We start from the raw sequence: 19,914 nt of genomic DNA, 5'->3' as shown, positions 1-19,914 counted from the left end.
GCACTTACTCAGCCTAAACGTGGCAGCCGTCTTGACCACTCTCACTCCTCACCTCCAGTTGATCACTGTGTTCTGTCAATGTAAGGAATATTGGAGTCGAATATTCAGGAGCAAGTAGGGGAGCGGTGATGGTGAAGATCGGTGCCCTGGAAAGGGCTACTCTGATCTCACCCTTCTGATCTTTTGTTTTATTTTAAAAAGTTCTTTGGACTAGCCTAATTTTCCTAGACCCTGGGCATACTGCCCTGAGCTAATTTGTTTGCCCGAATTAATTACTAGCAGGGGGTAGCAGCCTCATTTTCACAGAAGCCCTCTATTTTGGAAGGAATGCCTTTTTATCCAAACAGTCCAATTTAGGTTCTCTGGCACCCAGTGTAAGGGGTACCTTGACATTTCCACGAAGATGTCGAAATGTTACCATCTCTGAAAAAACAGTTTCAGAAAGTGAAACCTTTATCTTTTTCTTTTCCCCCAAGGAAGAAAAACATCACCAGCTTAATTATCTCTGTAAAATGATGTCCTCATTTCCTTGTCATGTTACTAGTGAAAGAAGAGAATGATACAGTTTGCAAAGAATGAAAACAATGATGGATGATTTCATGAAATTTGCTTTTGATTTTTGTCTGTGTAAACACCACCTCACTTGCGAGGTCAACGATGCTTGTAGGGTTATCTGTTGTTCCTCCAAGTGATTTTTAAAAGATCTGCTAGGAGAGCAAATACAATTGAAAAGATGCTCCTTGCAACTGTTTCTCCACACTGAGAAGCCAGAAGACAATGAACTCACTATGTAAGTTATATATTATACATCTAGTTTAATTGTGAGAAAAATCACATAACCTGAAATCTACCCTATTTACAATTTTTTAAGGGTATAGTACATATGCACATTGTCAAACAGCAGATATTTAGAACATTTTCAGTTTGCAGAACTGAAACTCTGTATACGTTGGCCAGAAACTCCTCATTTCCCCTCCTCCCAGCCCCTGGCAACCATCATTCTACTCTGCTTCTATGAGTTTCACTACTTGGAATACCTCATATATGTGGGATCATGAAATATTTGTCCTCCTGTGACTGGCTTATTTCACTAAGCTTACAGTCTCAAGGTTCATCCATGTTATAGCATACGACAAGATTTCTTCCCTTTATTAAGGCCTGAATAATAATTCAATTGTATGTATAAACTGCATTTTCTTTATCCATTCATCTTCATCTGTAGATTGGCATTTTGGTGGATTCTTCCTCTTGGCTATCGTGAATAATGCTGCAATGGATATAGGACTGCAAATTTCTCTTCCAAGATCCTGTTTTCCATTACTTTGGATAAATCCAGGAATGGGATTATTATTCATATGATCGTTCTATTTTCAAGTTTTTAACACAATTTTTTTCCAAAGATTTTATTTGTTTATTTGATACAGAGAGAGAGCACGAGCAGGGGGTAGGAGCAGAGGGCAGAGGGAGAAGCAGGCTCCCCCACTGAGCAAGGAGCCCAAATGGGGCTCTATCCTAGGACCCTGGGATCATGACCTGAGCCGAAGGCAGACACTTAACCGACTGAGCCACACAGGCGGGCCTATTTTTAATTTTGGGGAGATTCTCTATATTGTTTTCCATCGTGGCTGCACCGTTTCACATTTCCACCAGCAGTGTATATGGGTTCCAATTTCTCTATATCCTTGCCAGCACTTTCTATTTTCTCTGTGTGTGTGTGTTGGGAGGGGTGGTTATAATGGGCGTTATAACAAGTGTCATGTGATATCTCATTGTGGTTTTGATTTACATTTCCTGGCTGATTAGTGATGTTGAGCATCTTTTTTGTGTACCTGTTGGCTATTTGTATTCTTTTATACCTTACACACACACTCACACACACACACACACACACAAACCCAACTCAAAATGGATTAAAGACTTAAATGTAAGACCTGAAACTATAACACTCCTAGAAGAACACATAGAGGAAAACCTTCATAATATTGGTCTTGGCAATGATTTCTTGGATATGACCCCAAAAGCACAGGCAACAAAAGCAAAAATAGACAAGTGAGGCTCTATCTAAAGAACAACACAGCAAAGGAAGCAATCAACTGAATAAAAGCCAAGTACAGAATGGGAGAAAATGTTTGCAAACTATTTAATAAGGAGTTAATATCCAAAACTCTTATAAAAAAGGAAGATTTTCTGTTGAAGCGCGATCAGGAGTCAGCAAACTTGTTCTCTAGGAGGCCAGCTTGTAAGGATTTTGGGCTTTGCAAGCCATATGGTCCCTGTTGCAACTACTCAGGCTGCCATTGCAGTGGGAACGCGGCCACACACAATACATAGATGGATGACTGTGGCTCTGTCTCAATAAAACTTTAATTACAAAACCAGACTGGGGTGGATTTGGCCTGTGAGCTAGTTTGCTGATCCTTAATCGAGAGTAGAATTCTCCATATCTGGCTCTGTTAGCCTGTTAGCACTTTAGCTGAATACTTTTTTTCTTTTCTTTTCTTTTTTTTTTTCTTTTTTTTCTTTTTTCTTTTTTCTTTTTTTTTGGTCATGGAGGGCTGTCCTACGCCTCCTAGGATGTTTAGTAGCATCCTTACACTAGATACCAGTGGCAGTCCCCTTCCCCTCCACCCTCACTGTGACAACCAAAGGTGTCTCCAAGCATTGCCAAATTCTAGGGGCAAAATTGCTTGTCAGTTGAGAAACTCTGATCTAGATGATCAAATTACCAATGAAGAGTAATAGGAAATATTTCTCTAAAATTACAAAAAGTAGGGTAAGAGGGAAGAATTGAAAACCGTGGCCTGTTTGTCTCAGGTAGGTCAAGGTCTCCTCAAAGGGGCTTTTATCTCTGCCTAATTTTGGAAAGCAGTTCAAAAACAACTGAAATGGCAACAAACTTGAAAAGTGCTCTGTTAATACTGCAGATAGGAGCTTAACCTACTTTTGCGATAGGCACAAGAAACAAAACAGTTCAACACATTAGCATGTCCTAATGGAACTTTCTGAGTCTGAGGGTTGGCTATGAGTCGGAAAGCTGGGGGGGGGGGGGACCACTACTAGTTCTAGTTCACATTTGAGCAAGGGTTTATTTTTTATTTTTTCTGCTTATCTGAATTCAGAACCAACACAGGCAGGGTGATTTTTGAAAGCACTCACGTGTTTCTCATTGTTTGGACAGGGCCAGAAAAAAAATGGCTCGGTTTCACTGCAAATTGGCACTGACACATGGTTTTGAAAGTTAAAAACAGTATAACATTCATGAGTGCATCTCAAAGAATGTTGTCTTCTTGTCCTTTAGAATAAACACCTGTGTTGCAAATGCAGCAAAAGCCATCTTTCTTGAGAAACCGTTGGTTTCTTTTTCTTCACTGCTCTTACTCTATTTTTAACAACTAGAATTTTAAAGTGCAACTTAAAATATTATAATATTTTTAACAACTAGAATTTTAAAGTGCAACTTAAAATATTATAATTGAGATAATTATTTTTTTTAAAGATTTTATTTATTTGAGAGAGAGAGAGAGAGAGCATGAGCAGGGAGCAGGGGAGGAGCAGAGGGAGAAGGACAAGCAGACTCCCCACTGAACAGGGAGCCTGACTCGGGGCTCGATCCCAGGACCCCGAGATCATGACCTGAGCAGAAGTCAGATGCTTAACCAACTGAGCCACCCAGGTGCCCCAAGATAATCATAATTTTAACTAAAAAAAAAAAAAAACTACCCCACATTTTATCAGTGATTTCAGTGAAGCCTTTTTAGCTGACTTTCTTCTTGAAGAGCAAAGGAAATTCATGGATCCCTTTTAAGAAAATTCTCTGTGGTTGCTAGATAGGGCTCTCTGATTGGAGGAGGAGTGGTCCACATGTCCACATCCTTGAAAGGAGTTGTCACTCCTGTGCTGCAGGCCCTGCTGCACTTGCCCCCATCTCCTGTGGCCACAGCAGATGCGCTCAATGCCCCTGGTCTCTGGGTCACTGGTGCCATTGGACACTATGAGGTGGTGAAACCATCTGGTGGATAAGTGGGATCACTTCTTTAATACTTGGGATCATGAGAAAGGGTAATGAGAATAGACTCTTCATAGGCTTCCCAGAAACCCACATTTCAGTTGTACCCCAGGGGACTCAACTCCTTGAAATCCCCGTCTGTCTCTGCCATGTTTCCAATGACTTAGCCTGCCACCTTTCATGTGGGCCCGTCCAGAGTGAGTTTTGATGGAACCCAAGTGACTGCAGGTCTTTTTCTTTGCCCTTCAGGTTACCACGGCCTCTACTGTGAGGAGGAATACAACGAGTGCCTGTCGGCTCCTTGCCTGAACGCTGCCACCTGCAGGGACCTCGTTAATGGCTATGAGTGCGTGTGCCTTGCAGAATACAAAGGTGAGCGCCCCTTGGCCTTCTCGTACCAGGGCGGCCCAAATGACATCATGGATGTTTCAACCTAAATGCATGAACCTCTAATTGGAACATTAAATTTTTCAGAAGAACAACAACAACAACAAAAAATGCTGGACAGGGTAGATGTATGGGGCCAAAGAGACCAATTTGCAAAGGTGGGGTTTCCTCCTGATAAACTGAAAAAGCTCTCTCCTCTCCTTTCCTTTGTCCTGTGCCCTCACTCTGTTCTCTGTTGAGTGTGTAAAAAGCTGATGGTAAAAAGTGAGATTTAAGTGCCCATCCGACAGAGATGGGAGGACAGGGCTGTGGACACCCTGGGGGAGGGAAGCGGGCTGCCAGGCGGTGCTCGCTGGGCAGAGACAGGATGCTGGACTTTTCGGCGGAGGACCCAGGTGGAATCTCACATGTTGGCAAAAGAGCTAATTCTCATTCAGTGAGTCAGTTGCAAGGGAAACGTTAGCTCATTTGAGTGGACGCGTGTCAAAATCACTCTGGAAAAACAGCCGACGTCGACAGTGTGTTTATAATGTACAGACCTCGTTCTGAGCCCTTATGTGCATGAACTCACACAGTCCTCACGACAACCCTGTGAGAGGTGGCCGCGGTGTCCCTCAGAAGCCCAGCCAGCGTGTCCCCAAAGCCATTTCTTCGGCCTCCCCAGTGGGCTCAGTGATGTGGCATCATTCAAGCCCAGACGCCCTTGGTCGGCACCGTGCCAGGAAATTGTGTTTATCAGCTGCTGCACACATTCCTCTAAGCCACAACGTCAGGGCTGGGCTTAGATTTTTGTGATGCCTTTGTGGGCACTATTTATAGCCACATCATCTAACCTCTTGCTCCCAGCACTGCTTACTCGATCCCATCCACCTGCCTGGTGACCTTGCCTTGCAACTGCTGTTCCTTCTCATTGGATGGACCCACCTTTATCTGGGGATCTTTTTGGTGGGCCTCTAGGGTTTGTAGGCCCCATGGATGAGCTCGATCTCGTCTCTGGCTGGAAGGGGTGAGGCTGGGCCAAGGCTTTGCTTTCTGTTCAGCAGATCTGACGTTCCTCTCTGAGTGCGATGCCCATTTAGAACCAAACCCCACCACTAACACAATGTGCTGGCTTCATTCACAATGGATTTCAGTTCCAGGTTTTTCAGAGTGTTGAGAAATAAGGACGTCTGCCTGATTCTGGAAAGAAGAATAAAGGAGCAATGAGTCAGGAGACCTAAGTAGCTCATCCTCCTCGTGCCAACGGCTTCCTGCTGAGCCAGGAAGAGTCTGTTCAACTGACTGGCCTTTATTTGCTCCGTATAAAGTAAGGACGGTGATGCTCCCTCACGTTTTGAAATTCTTCAGTGACAGAATGACTAGTGGATGTGCTTCGAAAATTAAAAATTCTACATTGTTCGGTTTATGATCTGGTTTTTCCTATCTTTGGGGCATTGCTTGTGCTGTTGTGACTAAGCAGTAAAAAATACAATTACACGTGATGAGCCACGCACACACACCTATGTTAATCCTTCCATATATACACTCAATTCCACTATACTTCTGTCCTTCTGGGACTTGCCTCCAGCAATTACTGGCCCTCTGTGAAGGATGACCCAAGAAGGAAAATCCTCCTGGAGGACAGCATAACATATCAGAGGATTTGGCTTCTCGAGGAACGATGCAGGTGTTGGGAGCCTATGCACACAACAGGGTTAGGGGAGAACTGACTCCATGGCTAGCAGAGCTCCAGGGACCATGAGTTTACGAAGAGGAAGTACGTGCTGGGAACGTGCTCTATGCGACCTTGTGAGCCAGAGGGCTCTCCGGATCTCATGGGGACAGGCTGCCCTCTCGGACAACTGCACAGTGGGGCTGACCTGATCCTGTATTTTCTCTATAGCTGAGAGAAAACAGTCTCTGTTCATCACCAGAGAGCCCTGAGAACCCCAAACGGAGAGCCCTCCATCCTGCACCTTAGTAGACAGAGCCTGGCTTCCAGGCCTGTCCAGCACTGGAGGGGAGTCTTCAGTGGCATCTATCTTTGCCTGACGTTGCCAACCTTCATCCTGGCCAGGACAGGGCAGCCTGTCCCAGCAACTCAAAAAGTGAAAATAATCCGGGAAATAAAAATGAAATGGCAACAACAACCAGCAGCTCTATGCACTCAAGAGAGGAAGTGAAAACAAGTAATTTTTACTATTCAAGCTCAAATCTGGATCTGGAAAAGCCAAAGGAGGAACTATTTCATAGTAGAAGTGAAAATATGAGAAAAGGGAAATCCTGACTGACAAGATAGGAAGCGTGGAGAGAGGATCCAGGAGATCTGTTTCCGTCCGGATGGTGGATGCTCCAGAAGAAGAAGGAGCACATGGAAATAAAACCAGAATCAACTAATTAGTAGAAGGAGAAATCTGTGAGCTGGAGGAGACTGAAGTTTTCAAGTAGAACGAATGGGCTTGCAGAGTGCCAGCGGGGTTGATGAAGGAGATGATACACAATTTGAGATTTCCTGGTAAAGTTCCCAAATCTAAGGATGAAGAGAAATCTTTTTTATGAGTCTTCACAGGGAGTACAGGTCACAAACGAAAGAGAATCAGATCCGCACTGGCCTGCTCCTGTCTGTAATGAAACTAAGCAATAGTGGAGCAGTGTTTCAGGCTGCTCAGGACAAAGGACGGGTAGTTCCGGGATTCTTTACACTTGAGGACAAAAGAAAGACATTTTGCACATTTAAGAAAACATAACACCATGTGCCCTAAGAAAATTATTTTAAAAAATTTCCTCACTGAGCTGGAACTAAATCAGAGTATATAACCAGTTAGGGGGAAGATAGAGAACGGGAAGAAGAAGGTTGAACAGACTCCTTAAAATGCAGGAATAAACCTAAATAAATGACATTAAAGTGACTGTAATGGTGAAGAAAAGTCTTTTGGAAAAAAATAGGGATACCCGCTTTACCAATTAGTTCTGCTATATAATGAATCACTCCAAAGTAGTGGCTCGAAACAACACCCTTTTAGTTGCCAGTGGTTCTGTTGGTCTAGGCATGTCTTTGTGGACTTCCTGCTTGGGGTCCCACAAGGCTGGAATCTAGATGTTGGCTGGACTGAGTTCTCATCTAAAACGTGAATAGGAAAGGGTCGCTCAACCTCTGCGTTCCCTTGGGCTGTTGGCAGATTTCATAACCTCGTGGCTGTATCCTCATGGCAGCTTGCTCCTTGAAAGCTAGCAATGAAAGGGAGACGAGAAAGAGTTTGTGCTTTTCCATGCCTCTTACTTCAGGAGAGGAGCCTGCACTCTCTTTAAAAAATCTCACCTGATTAGGTCAGGCCCACCTAAGATCAACACAAAGTTAACTGATTAGGGACCTTAACTGTATCTTCAAAATTGCTTAACTTTTGCCAGATGCTCTTGGTTCAAAGCTTGCACACAAGGGAAGAGTGTGACTCCCTGGGTGTCCATTATACCCGTTCTTAAGGAAAAATGCAAATGATTGCATTCATATTTCATATCACTTTAACTAAATCCAAGAGTTGAAGGGGATGAGAACGGGAAGGGTTGGAAGACATACACGTGTGTTAAAAATCTCATCCCATTGTGCACGCAAAGTGATCCTTTAATTTGTGTAGAGACCTTTAGGTCTAGATTGAAAATAAGACTCCCGAAGGCAAAGCCTAGTGGCATAAACAGTAGAGCTTCTAAAGTAAGAGTGGTAAGGAGGGGCGGTAGGTGCTAGAAGGAACTAAGAGAGAGGTGGAAGGGGCTACGTCATGCCCCCCAACCCAGGCAAAAGGTAAGTCACAAGATCCTTTCTTTCTCTCCTGGAGGGGGGGGAGTGAACTTTTGTCCCCCTTCGGAAGCATTTCTCCAAACATATATTTACCTATAGTATGTGTGTGTAAACCCAGGAACCTACCAGATGAGTGGGCAGCCAAGTCCTAATCAGTACTTACCTCCGGAGTTAGAATTTAGGTGGGTAGTGTGCTGGAGGGGGAGTTTGGGACTTCAGCCTCTTACTTTACATAAATATTTTTTAAGTGGTGGCCTTTACTGTTTCATGTTAAAATAGAGCTTAAATAAATGAGTGTCACTTCATAAAAGCAATGAGTTCATAGGAGCTCAGGCAAGTGTGGCTAAGAACACTTTGAAAGAGGAGAGGCAGTGACAGGGAACGTCTGCCAGGTGTTTTATTATTATTTGTTCATTATTACTACATTCCCATGTTACGGGTGCAAGAATGGACAGCTAGTCAAAACTGAGTAATGGCCCAGAAACCATTGTCTATAATAAGGTATGACTCTTAAAGAGGAATTGCTGTCAATGGGAAGGAATTGTTTTTGTGTTGTTTTGCTTTGTTTCATAAACAGTGCTGGAGAATCTGGCTGCTATGCAGAACAAAAGAAAGGTTTTTAAACTTCTTTTTTTTTTTAATTTTTTAAAATTTTTATTTATTTATGATAGTCACACAGAGAGAGAGAGAGGCTGAGACATAGGCAGAGGGAGAAGCAGGCTCCATGCACCGGGAGCCCGACGTGGGATTTGATCCCGGGTCTCCAGGATCACACCCTGGGCCAAAGGCAGGAGCTAAACCACTGCGCCACCCAGGGATCCCGGTTTTTAAACTTCTAAATAAGTTCCATGTGAATTGGAAAGAAAACACTTTTCATTGACTTTGTGTCCTCCTCTACTTACTCTCCCCTTTCTTCCTCTTTATTTTCCAACCACGTTTCTCTAGATTTGCTATAGAGAACACCTCCACTTGTAAGATTTTTATTCTTTTCTTAATCCTCTTCTTTTTGGATCTCGTCCACACTGTTCTGCTAAAATGGATCTCATGGTGACCTAACTGAGGATTTAAAAAAAAAAAAAGATTATTTTATTTATTTATTTATTTATTTATTTATTTATTTATTTATTCGTTCGTTCATTCATTCATTCATTCATTAGAGACACACAGAGAGGCAGAGACACAGGCAGAGGGAGAAGCAGGCTCTCTGTGGAGAGCCCGATGGGGGACTCGATCCCAGGACCACAGGATCACACCCTGAGCCAGAGGCATATGCTCAATCACTGAGCCAGTCAGATGCCCCATAACCGAGGACTTTTCGGTGAGATCCCAAAGCCGGCCCCTCTAGCTTCCTTCTGTAGCTCCATTCTTGTCTCCTGACTCTTGTCTCCCTGCCATCACTGAAGCCTTGTCCTCTGGACTCCATGAATGTCCCTGGTCCCCAGGGTTTCCTTCTTGTCCCCTTTCTCTCTCTGCCCTCCTCTAGCCCTGCATCCATGAACATGTGATACCTCCTTCTCTGACCGCTCCCAACCTTGTCTCTTATTTGCTGTGGCAACTGTGGTCAACCTCGTAGAAATTCCCTCTTTCCTATGCTAAATCATCATCTCCTGAGAGTCAGTGACTACATAGGTTCTTTTTCCCCCTATCAGTTCTCAGCAGCTGCTGAGGCAGTGGCTTGCACACAGGCAAGTGCTCAAAGACCATCTTGAGTTGAATTGAAATTGCTGCTTAACGTGTGAATTAAATAAAGGAAACCGATGTGAACATTCTCCCAGAAAGTTTCTGCTGTGGATCTTGAAATCGTTAAAAGCAAAACGCATGGAGGGACTAAGAGTAACTTCCCTTCAGACACCCCAAAATGCTCATCCCTCCTCCAGAATTAGCCCCGAGTTACTTTATGACAAGACTTTTAAAACTTTGGTTAGTTGATGACTTCATGTTGTCAGAAAGTCAAGTTGCCCCGTATGCTGTTGACTTTTATTTTAGTAGAACAAGCTAAATGATCAACAATATACGCATTTGGAATTTTTTGGTGACCAAAGTTAGAAAGAACATATTTTGACTTTTAATTATGAGAATGACACAACAATAATAAAACTTTCAAAAAAAGAAAATTTGAAATAGCTCATAGCTTTACAACAGAATACAAGAGCAGTGGGGCACCTGCGTGGCTCAGTGGTTGAGCATCTGCCTTGGGCTCAGGTCTAATCTCAGGGTCCTGGGTTCAAGTCCCTCATCAGGTTCCCCGCAGGAAGCCTGCTTCTCCCTCTACCTGTGTCTCTGCCTCTTTCTGTGTATCTTTCATGAATAAATAAAGAAAATCTTTTAAAAAAAGAATACAAGAGCAGTAAGCATCTTTATTATTTCTATCCTTTTTAAATATCCATGTTTTCACAGTTACAATGGAGTATACTTACAATTTTTATATTATTCTGCCCATACCTTCCTTTTATAGTATGTTTGATTTAGATATTGCTAGAAAATCTTACTAGTTCAATATTAAATACTTATGTAATTTTTCCATGGGGGAATATTTATCCATTCCCTTGTTGCATCTGATGTAAGACTGTTACAAATAATTCTGAAATGAACATTTTTATTCATAGAATTTCTATACTTTCTGAATTTGAGAGGGTGGGATTGGGTTTCCGAACTGAGATCACTGGGTTATGGGTTTGCTCACATTGTACCTAATTGTTTATTTTAAAGTCTACAGAAATTTGTAATTGAAAATATGAGAATTCTTTATTTGTTTGCCTGAATTTTTTCTGTATAACCAATGAGCAAGGATTTCTGGATATTTTGTGTATGCAGCCCTTTTCAGATGGTGGAATAGATATAAAAATGTGTAAGTCAGGGTTTCTTCCTTTTTTAGGCTACTGTTTAGCTACAAGAGCAGACTGAGACTGGCGCACACAAGAGGAATAATGAGGCCAAGGTCAAGATGTCAATTGTAATTTCTGAAATAGTCTAGAAGAGGTTGGCCTCTGTGATAGTTGAAATACTGGGAAATATTTTGTAGAGGAAATAAGTTTGAATAAAATAAGATGATGTCTTAAAAGGAGTATTAAATTCAAAGAACACTTAATTTTCTTTACCTGGCTTAATTTTTTCTGGAGCTAAATTAGTGACTTTTCAGTTTTCAAAATATTAATCATGACTAAATTGTGATGGCAACAAAGATTTATAATTAGCGCACTCGTCTTTGAATTTTTTGCTCGTTTTAATTCTAAAATTAACTTCTATACAGAACCCTGTTGGAATAGAGATCTTTTCAGAAACGTTGCCTCTCTGTCCCTTAATATGAAAGGTATGAATTTTTATTAGTTTTGACTGAATTACAGTTTATTTTTGCTTGAGACTAAACATTAGTTTCGTAATAGTGCGTGCTACGTCCTTTGCCAATGGGTGATGCATGTGTCATTCCACAGACTTAATTTGAAGTGTGGACCTGGTTTTCCCTGACAAAATAGGGTGTTTTTGAGGCAGATTTGGAATGGCTTCTCACTCCTCTGGCAATCCTACCTGTGTGTCAGCCAAAGTACACTGACCGTCGCCCCTCCTGGAAGGACAGGATTCTGGTGATATGTCCAGACTTTCTTCCACGCGTTAAATTATGGCCTCTGCTCTAAAGGACCTCAGAGATTTGTTGTGTGTGTGTGTTGGGGGGTAAGAATCAGACAGGAGAATGGATAAGTCATGCTTTAACACAGGAAACTCTGTAACAGTGAGAATCTCAGCATGTTCTCTCTCAATGCACAACAGTGGAGAAGTGGAGCTCTGTCTCAGGAGAGTCAGGTTCAGCTTTCCAGAGAAAGAGCATTTGAGGTGGGCTTTGACAGATGGAATGTGCCAGGTGAAGACCAGACTGAGCAGAGGTAAAGGAAGGCATTCTTGTCAGAGGATACAGATGGCCAACACTCTGAGGAGGAGGGTTTGAGTAACAGCACCTTGACCCATCAGTGGGGTCCATGGCTGTCTATTCTCTACATTCAAGGTTTCCTACATTCGAGGTTGTTCAGCTCTTAAGAGAAGCTAAGCAACATGACAAATATTTTTTATATAGGGATTAGCAGGACTTAGAATATAGAAACCAAGGGCTCATTGGGGACTTTTTAAGACCGTCTTGCTTCGTAACCATCGTGTTTCTGTGAAGATGAGCTTTTGTCCGATCTTGCTGCCAGAAAATTCTCAGTGGATCTCAAGTGACCCAATATCTTTTGAAAAAGAAATAACAAGAGATAAAATTATTGCCCAAAACAAATAAAAAAATACCCAAAAGTTTGAAATTGCTATCATCTTGGGTTTTTTTTTTTTTTTAAATCAAATCTATCCTATTAAAGTCTTTTAAGGTTAAGGTGTTTAAATATTTAGCCTCAAGTTTGCTTTTCAGCCTCATTTGAAAAATGTGGTACTTTGTGTGTTAATGTATTCATCGTATTAATATCACACAGGCTTGATGAGCTAACGTATTTCAGAAACCCAGAAAAAATCATTCTTGGTCACTCCTTCTTTAGATCTAATGGACATCTTTTTAGATTCCAGGCATCTCTGAACCTTGGTTATAACTGTATTTTCCATTACATTTGAAAGCCTTTTTTGTCACCTGGTTTTCATTGGTGAGCCCCATGGGAACTTGGGGGCAAAAAACAAATCTTTGTTTTTTGATAAACACTTTGAAGCCAAAAAGACTGTTTTGCATTTTATTCTTTTGGTTGAGCCTGTGCTACTTAGAAATAAGTGGGAAAGTAGAAACTTCTGGGTGAAGAGGCATATATATATGTATCCATGTTTTTAAATATCCATGTTTTCACAGTTGCAATGGAGTATACCTACAATTTTTATATTATTCTGCCCCACCTTCCTTTTATAGTATGTTTGATTTAGATATTGCTAGAAAGTCTTACTAGTTCAATATTAAATGTTTATGTAATATTTCCACCCAAGTGAGAAAGAATTAGCAGTTTTATGCACATCTTTACAGTAGTGTGATCTCGTGCTTCACCTGGGTTGGCCTGGTTGGTTAGGGACAGTGAAAGTCAGGGAGGGTTGTTCCAGTTACTGGAGACAGGGAGGAGGCTAGGATGGGGGTGTGGGGGGCCACGTCCCACCAGGCCCGAGGCAGTGGGATCTGGGTGGTGGTTGTGGGGAGAAAAGCCAGGCAAAGATCTGAAAGGCACTTAGGAACTCTCTGGCAGTTTATTATTCATGGGTTGGATATGAGGGGCAAAGGATAAAATGAAATGAAAAACCATCCATTCTAAATGCTTTGCCAGGCTCAGAGAAGTTGTTAATATGAATATGGACAGGCAGTTCTGTTTCTGTTTTCTCTCACATTTTTTCCTCCTTCTTGAGCCTGACTTAAGACATTGAAAAAGAAATGATAGACAAAAATCCCAATGAGAATAATTTCAGTGACTAAATGATGAGTCACTGGGTGTGGCGGTCCTTTGCACAATATGAGCTCAGTCATGAAGTGGAGAGTAAATTGAGTAAATACCATTCTGTTACTATTTGCTTTATGCTTATTTTTCATTAGACTGTCAGGAAGGGTGAACAGAATTTTTGTATATTCTTATACAGAATATAATGTAATCTATCTTCCCTTTCAAAGGGCCAGGGATGAGAGAGAGAGAGAAATTAATAATCCCTTCATCTATCTTGGCATTCCAGTCAAATAACAGCAGAAATCTTACCTTTCAGTTAGCATTAGATTTTTTAAGTATTTTATAAAATTATTATTTTTTTTTTATTTTATAAAATTATAAAGCAATAAATATTCATTGGGAAAAAAAATCCACCAATATAGAAATCCCTGTTGTAAAAGCCACAATAATTCAGGCCCCCAGGCCTACTTTTTGCATCTACACATGCTCAGAGAAAAGACTTTTTTCTCTTTTACACCTATGGGAAACTGCTTTCACTGTAAAGATTTTTAAAGTGCCTACTTTTTGTGAAATGGGTGCTGAGCTCTGTGGAATTCCGTCCATTTCCAAGGCCAGTGTGAGCTCACCCTCAGCAAACTACTTAGCAAGCAGAGGCTTCGATTCAGATCACTGGACATTTCAAATCCCAGCTGCCTCCCCCAACAGCCTCATGACCTTGGATGATTTCCTCGGTCTCCTCATCTGCAGTGTATGTGTGTGTGTGTGTGTGTGTGTGTGTGTGTGTACGGCTATTTGTCTCCTAGTGTTGTTGTCAGGATCAAATTAGAAACAAAGCCCAGTGTGAGGGTCTGGGACACAGCTTGGGCACAACACTTTAACTTTGGTATACAATGATCGGATTTGGTCTTTAGAACAAAGTCTAAGTACCACGTGGCTCCCTTTCTACCCTGCAGCCCCCCGAAGTGGACCCAGAGCTCATTTCAATATTTGACTCCACATCTTTCCCTTCGGGATGCTGCTTATGAATTCTATCGATATCTTATAAAGGAATGTCTGGCTATTTTCTGTTTCTTTGGGAGGCTTTTAAAACATTCGTCACCGATAAATGTTATCTTTTAGAGTTTTAGCTTCCTGTTCCCCAGACTTTGGGACATGGAGGCAGAGAAAGTATAGATACATGACTATGGTAGGACCTAAAAGCAGAGAATGAATTTGTCATGTTCTCATAAGGCACGTCCTCATGACCATCTAGTCCAGAGTGGCACACGCACGCATGCACACACGTGTGCCTCTGGGAAGCTGCTTTCACAAAGTTCAGACACTTTGCTTTACAGGCCTGGAGATCCCTTAATGAGTTACCCCTTTTGTGTTTGTTTCTCCGCAGGAATACACTGTGAGTCATACAAGGACCCCTGCGCTAACGTCAGCTGTCTGAACGGAGGCACCTGTGACAGTGAGGGCCTAAATGGCACATGTGTCTGCGCACCAGGGTTTACAGGCAAGTGATCCAGGAGCTGAGTTTTCACATTTATATCCCCAAATCCCGAAGATTGCAGCTGTTAAAAAAAAAAAAAAAAAAAAACCTCCAAAATCTCTATGCATACATTATTGCAAAATATGAATACAATTGCAAAATGCAACGAGGCATTGCTTGGACGAAAATCTATTTTAAAACAATTGGCTGTGTTGTCATTAAATGAGGTTCTTCCGAATTCAGCATTTGGTGCAGAGACTTGCTAAGATTGCCATTGGTATACATTTTCGGAGCTGTAGCTTTGAAACATGAGAAATGAGCCATTACACCAATACCTGAGAAAGTTTAAGCATTTACGGAAGGAGAGGAAAGGAAGGATCAAATGTGTCTTTTCTAGAAATTGCATCCAGCTACCACATTTATTTTTACTGAAAGATACAACAGTGATGGGATTTTGCCAAATGAAAGGAAGTGAAGGTGGGAAGTGAGGGTAAATATTCCAGCTTTGGGGTTGTTAGTGAAGGTACAGTTGCTCTAGGTGTGGGGAATTTAAGAGAAAACAGGCAAGAGCAGAGTAGATTGGGAGGGCCGGGGGCAGGGCTGGGTGCAAGGGAAGCCCTGGTGGCCACTGAGCTCTGAGTAGGAGGAGTCATTTCTTCATTAGGGATCTTTCTAAATAAACCCCTACCCCATGGGCTTCAGGGAGTTTTTGAATTCCTGGAGTTGGATGTGAAACATTGTATGTATGAGTATATGTTGAGAGGAGGCTCAAATTTTCATCATATTCTCAGAAGGAACAATGAACCACTGGGCCAGAACCCAAGAGTCCTGAAATGTAGAGTGTAGGACAAGTCTAGGTTTTCAGAGCTTGCTCAACCAACAGAAACATCTGGGTTACTCTGGTCTTCAGGTTGGGCAAGGTTGACACGTAAAATGCCCATAGAAGAAGGTGGGTGGTTAAGCAGCAGGAAAGCATGTGTTATCACTGGCTGGAGAGCACCTGGCCGGGCACCCCGCTCCCCCACCGAGCCGCTGTGGCCACCTCCCCAACCCTGGAGAATTTCCCAGAGCACGGGCTCCCAGTCCATCCCTGCGGAGCCTCCTTTGTGCTTCTGGGGAAGATGCCAACAGTCAAGATGTGGGAGAAGCAACTTCTGATCTTCCTTCTATTTATCTGTGTCACATCCTGTGTTTTCCTTTTGGGTTTTCCTGGGACTGAGAAGTGGGCTCATTCCAGAAAATGATTCGCAGATGGTTTTGTTTTGCTGACTGGTTTATAAACACACACAGACATTTATACTCATCAATGGATGCAAAAATAATATTGGGGAAGCATTCTAGGGTTTTTTTTCCCAGACATTTATATCTCGCAAATCATAAAAAGCATGGAGGAAAAAAATCAGAAGATATGGGACTATAGGGGGAAAAAACCCTACCGCTTCACATTGCACTACTTGGAGGCAACTGTTGTTAATGTCTTGATACGTATATTCAGAGGTTTTCCCAAAGGTTTGTGTGTATAACATATAGTGTATAGAATATACGTGTATATATTTGAGTACAAAAGGAATCCTATTGCCCCTATTGTATCATAACCTACTTGTCACTTAAAAATACACGTGTATCATAAATGTGTTTCTACCTGAAGAGATATCCTTCTGTTTTATCATTTTTACTGGCTTACCTATAGCCCCTTATATAAAATATTGTTTTTTTTTTCTAACACATTGCCAATTCAACTTTTGGGGAGTTGAGAGTTGAGAACTTTCCCCTATTTTTTAAAAGATTTTATTTATTTATTCATGAGAGACACAGAGAGGCAGAGACAGAGGGAGTGGGACTCGATCCCAAGACCCCGGGATCATGACCTGAGCCGAAGGCAGACACTGCACCACTGAAGAATACATGAGTATTCTTCTATGGACATCTTTGTGTTCTTGTCTGATTGAGCTAATTCCCAGAATCCCAGGGTCCAGGAAAATGTGTATATGATTCCTTATTGCTCTTGAGAAAAAACTACCAAATTCACTTCTACCAAGAGTGTACAAGGACAGCTCTTTTCTTGACTTTACACAGATACTGAGAATTGTCATTCTGGTGGCCAAAAATACCCTTTAAGTGTTGTCTTATTTGTAGGTCCTTGATTTGGAGTGAGATTAAATACTTTCAAAATGTATGCATGGTCATTTGTGTCTCTTCTTATGTAAATTCCTGATCCATATCCTTTCTTTGCTTTTCCACCATTTATGTTAACTGAACTTCCTTCCTTCCTTTCACTTTTAATTTTTATTTTAGGGCCATCTGGGTGGCTCAGTGGTTGAGCATCTGCCTTCAGCTCGGTTGCTCCGGTTGTGATCCCGGGATCTGGGATCAAGTCTCACATCAGGCACCTGCCAAGGGCCTGCTTGCCCCTCTGCCTATGTCTCTGCCTCTCTCTCTCTGTGTGTGTGTGTGTCTCTCATGAATAAATAAGTAAATCTTTAAAAAAATAAATTTTTATTTTAATTCCAGTTAGTTGACACTTATGTTAATCTTTATTCTTGATTTGAAATAGCCCTATAAAAAAAAAAGAAATAGCCCTATATAAGAAGTATCTGACATTTTATATCCCAGAGGTTGCAAGTATCTTTCTCCTGCCATTTAAATATATAAAAAGTGTTTTGTTTTCCTTTATCACATTTTATTTTTGTATAAGGAAATATTTTTTTTTTATAAATTTTTATTTATTTATGATAGTCACAGAGAGAGAGAGAGGCAGAGACACAGGCAGAGGGAGAAGCAGGCTCCATGCACCGGGAGCCTGACGTGGGATTCGATCCCGGGTCTCCAGGATCGCGCCCTGGGCCAAAGGCAGGCGCTAAACCGCTGCGCCACCCAGGGATCCCTGTATAAGGAAATATTGATATTTTCTTTTCTTGTAGTTTCATGCTAGAAAGACCCTACACATCAAGATTTTAGAAACATCCTCCTATGTTATCCTAATGACATAGGAGTTAATTTTGTGCATGCACCTCTTTAACCCATTTGAAATTTATCTTAGGATCTTATGGGAGATAAAATGCAATCTTTTCTCCAGAATATTTACCAAATTTCCAACTGTCTACTCAGCATTTGCTCTTGGGTATCTCTCAAAGATACCTTGAGCTTACAGATTTTCTTCTCCTTTCCCTTATTTAAAAAAAAAATATTTATTTTAGAGAGAGAGAAGAGAGACAGTGAGTGAGTGGAGGGAGGGGGAGAAAAAGAGAGAATCTCAAGCAGACTCCTCACTGAGTACAGAGCCCACTCAGGGCTCTATCCCAGGACCCTGAGATCAGGACCTCAGCTGAAACCAAAAGTCTGATGCTCAACCAACTGAGCAACCCAGATACCCCCTCTCTTCCTTCTTGAAATGTTTGCTAGTTCAATAAATGGTATTACAAGCACCTCAAGTTGTTCTGACCAGAAATCGGGGTCCTCTCATCCTTGTCTCCCTTCGTTGCATCCAACCTCCAAAGAATCCTAGAACCTGTTAGATCCTCTCACTTTCCGGAGTCAAAACCGAACTGCCTTCGCCTCTTGCCAGCACTAGAGCAGCCCCTCTGACTGGTCTCCCAAGTCACCTTCACCTTCACCCCTGACATATTCTCCACACTTTGGAGGCCTTATGAAATGAATCTCTAATCCCATTGCTTCCTACTTAATCGTTGCTTATTGGAATTTCATTGTTTTTAAGAAAAAGATTAAAGCCTTTAGTGTCATGTCAAGACCCCAGTGGTCTGGCCCGACCCAGCACTTCTAGCCTTGCCCTGGCTGGTTCCTGAACACCCCGAGTCAGGATCTTCTCGGTAATGTTCCTCTCTCCATCTCCTGCCTCCTGATCCCCTCTGCTCCCCCACCCCACCCCTGGCATCTCCTCATGGTACTCACCCTATCACAGGGAGCAATAGGACTCCTCCATGAAGCAGGTTCCAACATCACTCTAATTGGTCTTTGAAAACAACAAACGTCTACTTCGGTTCAGCCCTGGTAGCTGTTGTGGCTGCACAGGACCACAGAACAGTTCCCAAAGCTGTTTGGAGAGCTGTGCTGTTAATATGTTTTACAGAACACTGGTCCCATGAGATGCTTCTTGGAAAAAGCATCTGTGGCCAAATAAATTTGGGACATGGTACATGCTATGTGGAGATTCATAAAGGTTGTCTGGGAACTACAGGCTCTGAGAGGTCTTACAGGAAAAACTTTTATTCGCCTGTGTTTATTTTCCAAATATTTTTGATCATAGAGCCTTTCTTCCCCCTTAAAAAGAACCTATAGTATTCTGAGAATAAGCATGCCATGAGAGTCTGATAAAATATTAACTTCCACCACGTAAGGAATGATGCTGCCTGTACTCTTTTTAATTGCTACCTTGGCACCAAGTACTCTTTTATTTTACCTGAGATTTCACAAAACTTACTCTTGGCCAACTATTAAGTACTCAAGAGCTCCCTAATTGACTAAGTGGAGTGAATTAGTCCAATCATTGTTATATAATTAGACACTCAATCCAATGGCACATTTACCTTATGAGATTGGCTTTTTCAGTTCAGGTTCATTTTGCTCTTCTCTTGCTAGGTTATTTAGGTGAGACTTTCAATTATTGATTTGAGGCTCTTCTTTACTTCTCGTGTATATAATTTGGTGCCATAGATTCACCCTTCAACAATTCTGTGGCTATGGGGGGTGCCTGGGTGACTCTTGATTTCAAATTAGGTCATGATCGCAGTGTCCTGGGATTGAGCACCACGTTGGGCTCTGCACTCAGCGTGGAGCCTGCTTGAGATTCTCTTTATATATATAAATGTATAAAATCCTCAAAAAACAATTCTTCATCTGTGTCCCACAAATTTTATGTCATATTTTCATT

At 41.9% G+C, this 19,914-nt stretch overlaps 1 protein-coding gene and 1 long non-coding RNA gene across 2 annotated transcripts in view; one reads left to right on the top strand and one right to left on the bottom strand.

Moving 5' to 3' along the window:
- The window catches only part of DNER (delta/notch like EGF repeat containing), a 311,266-nt gene that overhangs the window by 269,178 nt on the left and 22,174 nt on the right, over positions 1-19,914 (top strand). The window contains exons 9-10 of the mRNA XM_072796556.1: positions 4,256-4,378; positions 14,937-15,050. Of these exons, the coding sequence (XP_072652657.1) occupies positions 4,256-4,378; positions 14,937-15,050 (237 nt within the window). The remainder of the gene's footprint in view (positions 1-4,255; positions 4,379-14,936; positions 15,051-19,914) is intronic.
- On the bottom strand, positions 1,388-19,143 carry LOC140616134 (uncharacterized). The gene is made up of 2 exons (XR_012016662.1): positions 18,936-19,143; positions 1,388-5,572 (listed from the first exon to the last, which is right to left on the bottom strand). It is a non-coding gene; the product is annotated as an uncharacterized lncRNA (long non-coding RNA).

This window comes from Canis lupus, chromosome 24, assembly GCF_048164855.1.
Source record: "Canis lupus baileyi chromosome 24, mCanLup2.hap1, whole genome shotgun sequence".
NCBI lineage: Eukaryota > Metazoa > Chordata > Mammalia > Carnivora > Canidae > Canis > Canis lupus.
This window is presented reverse-complemented; position numbering and strand designations above follow the sequence as displayed.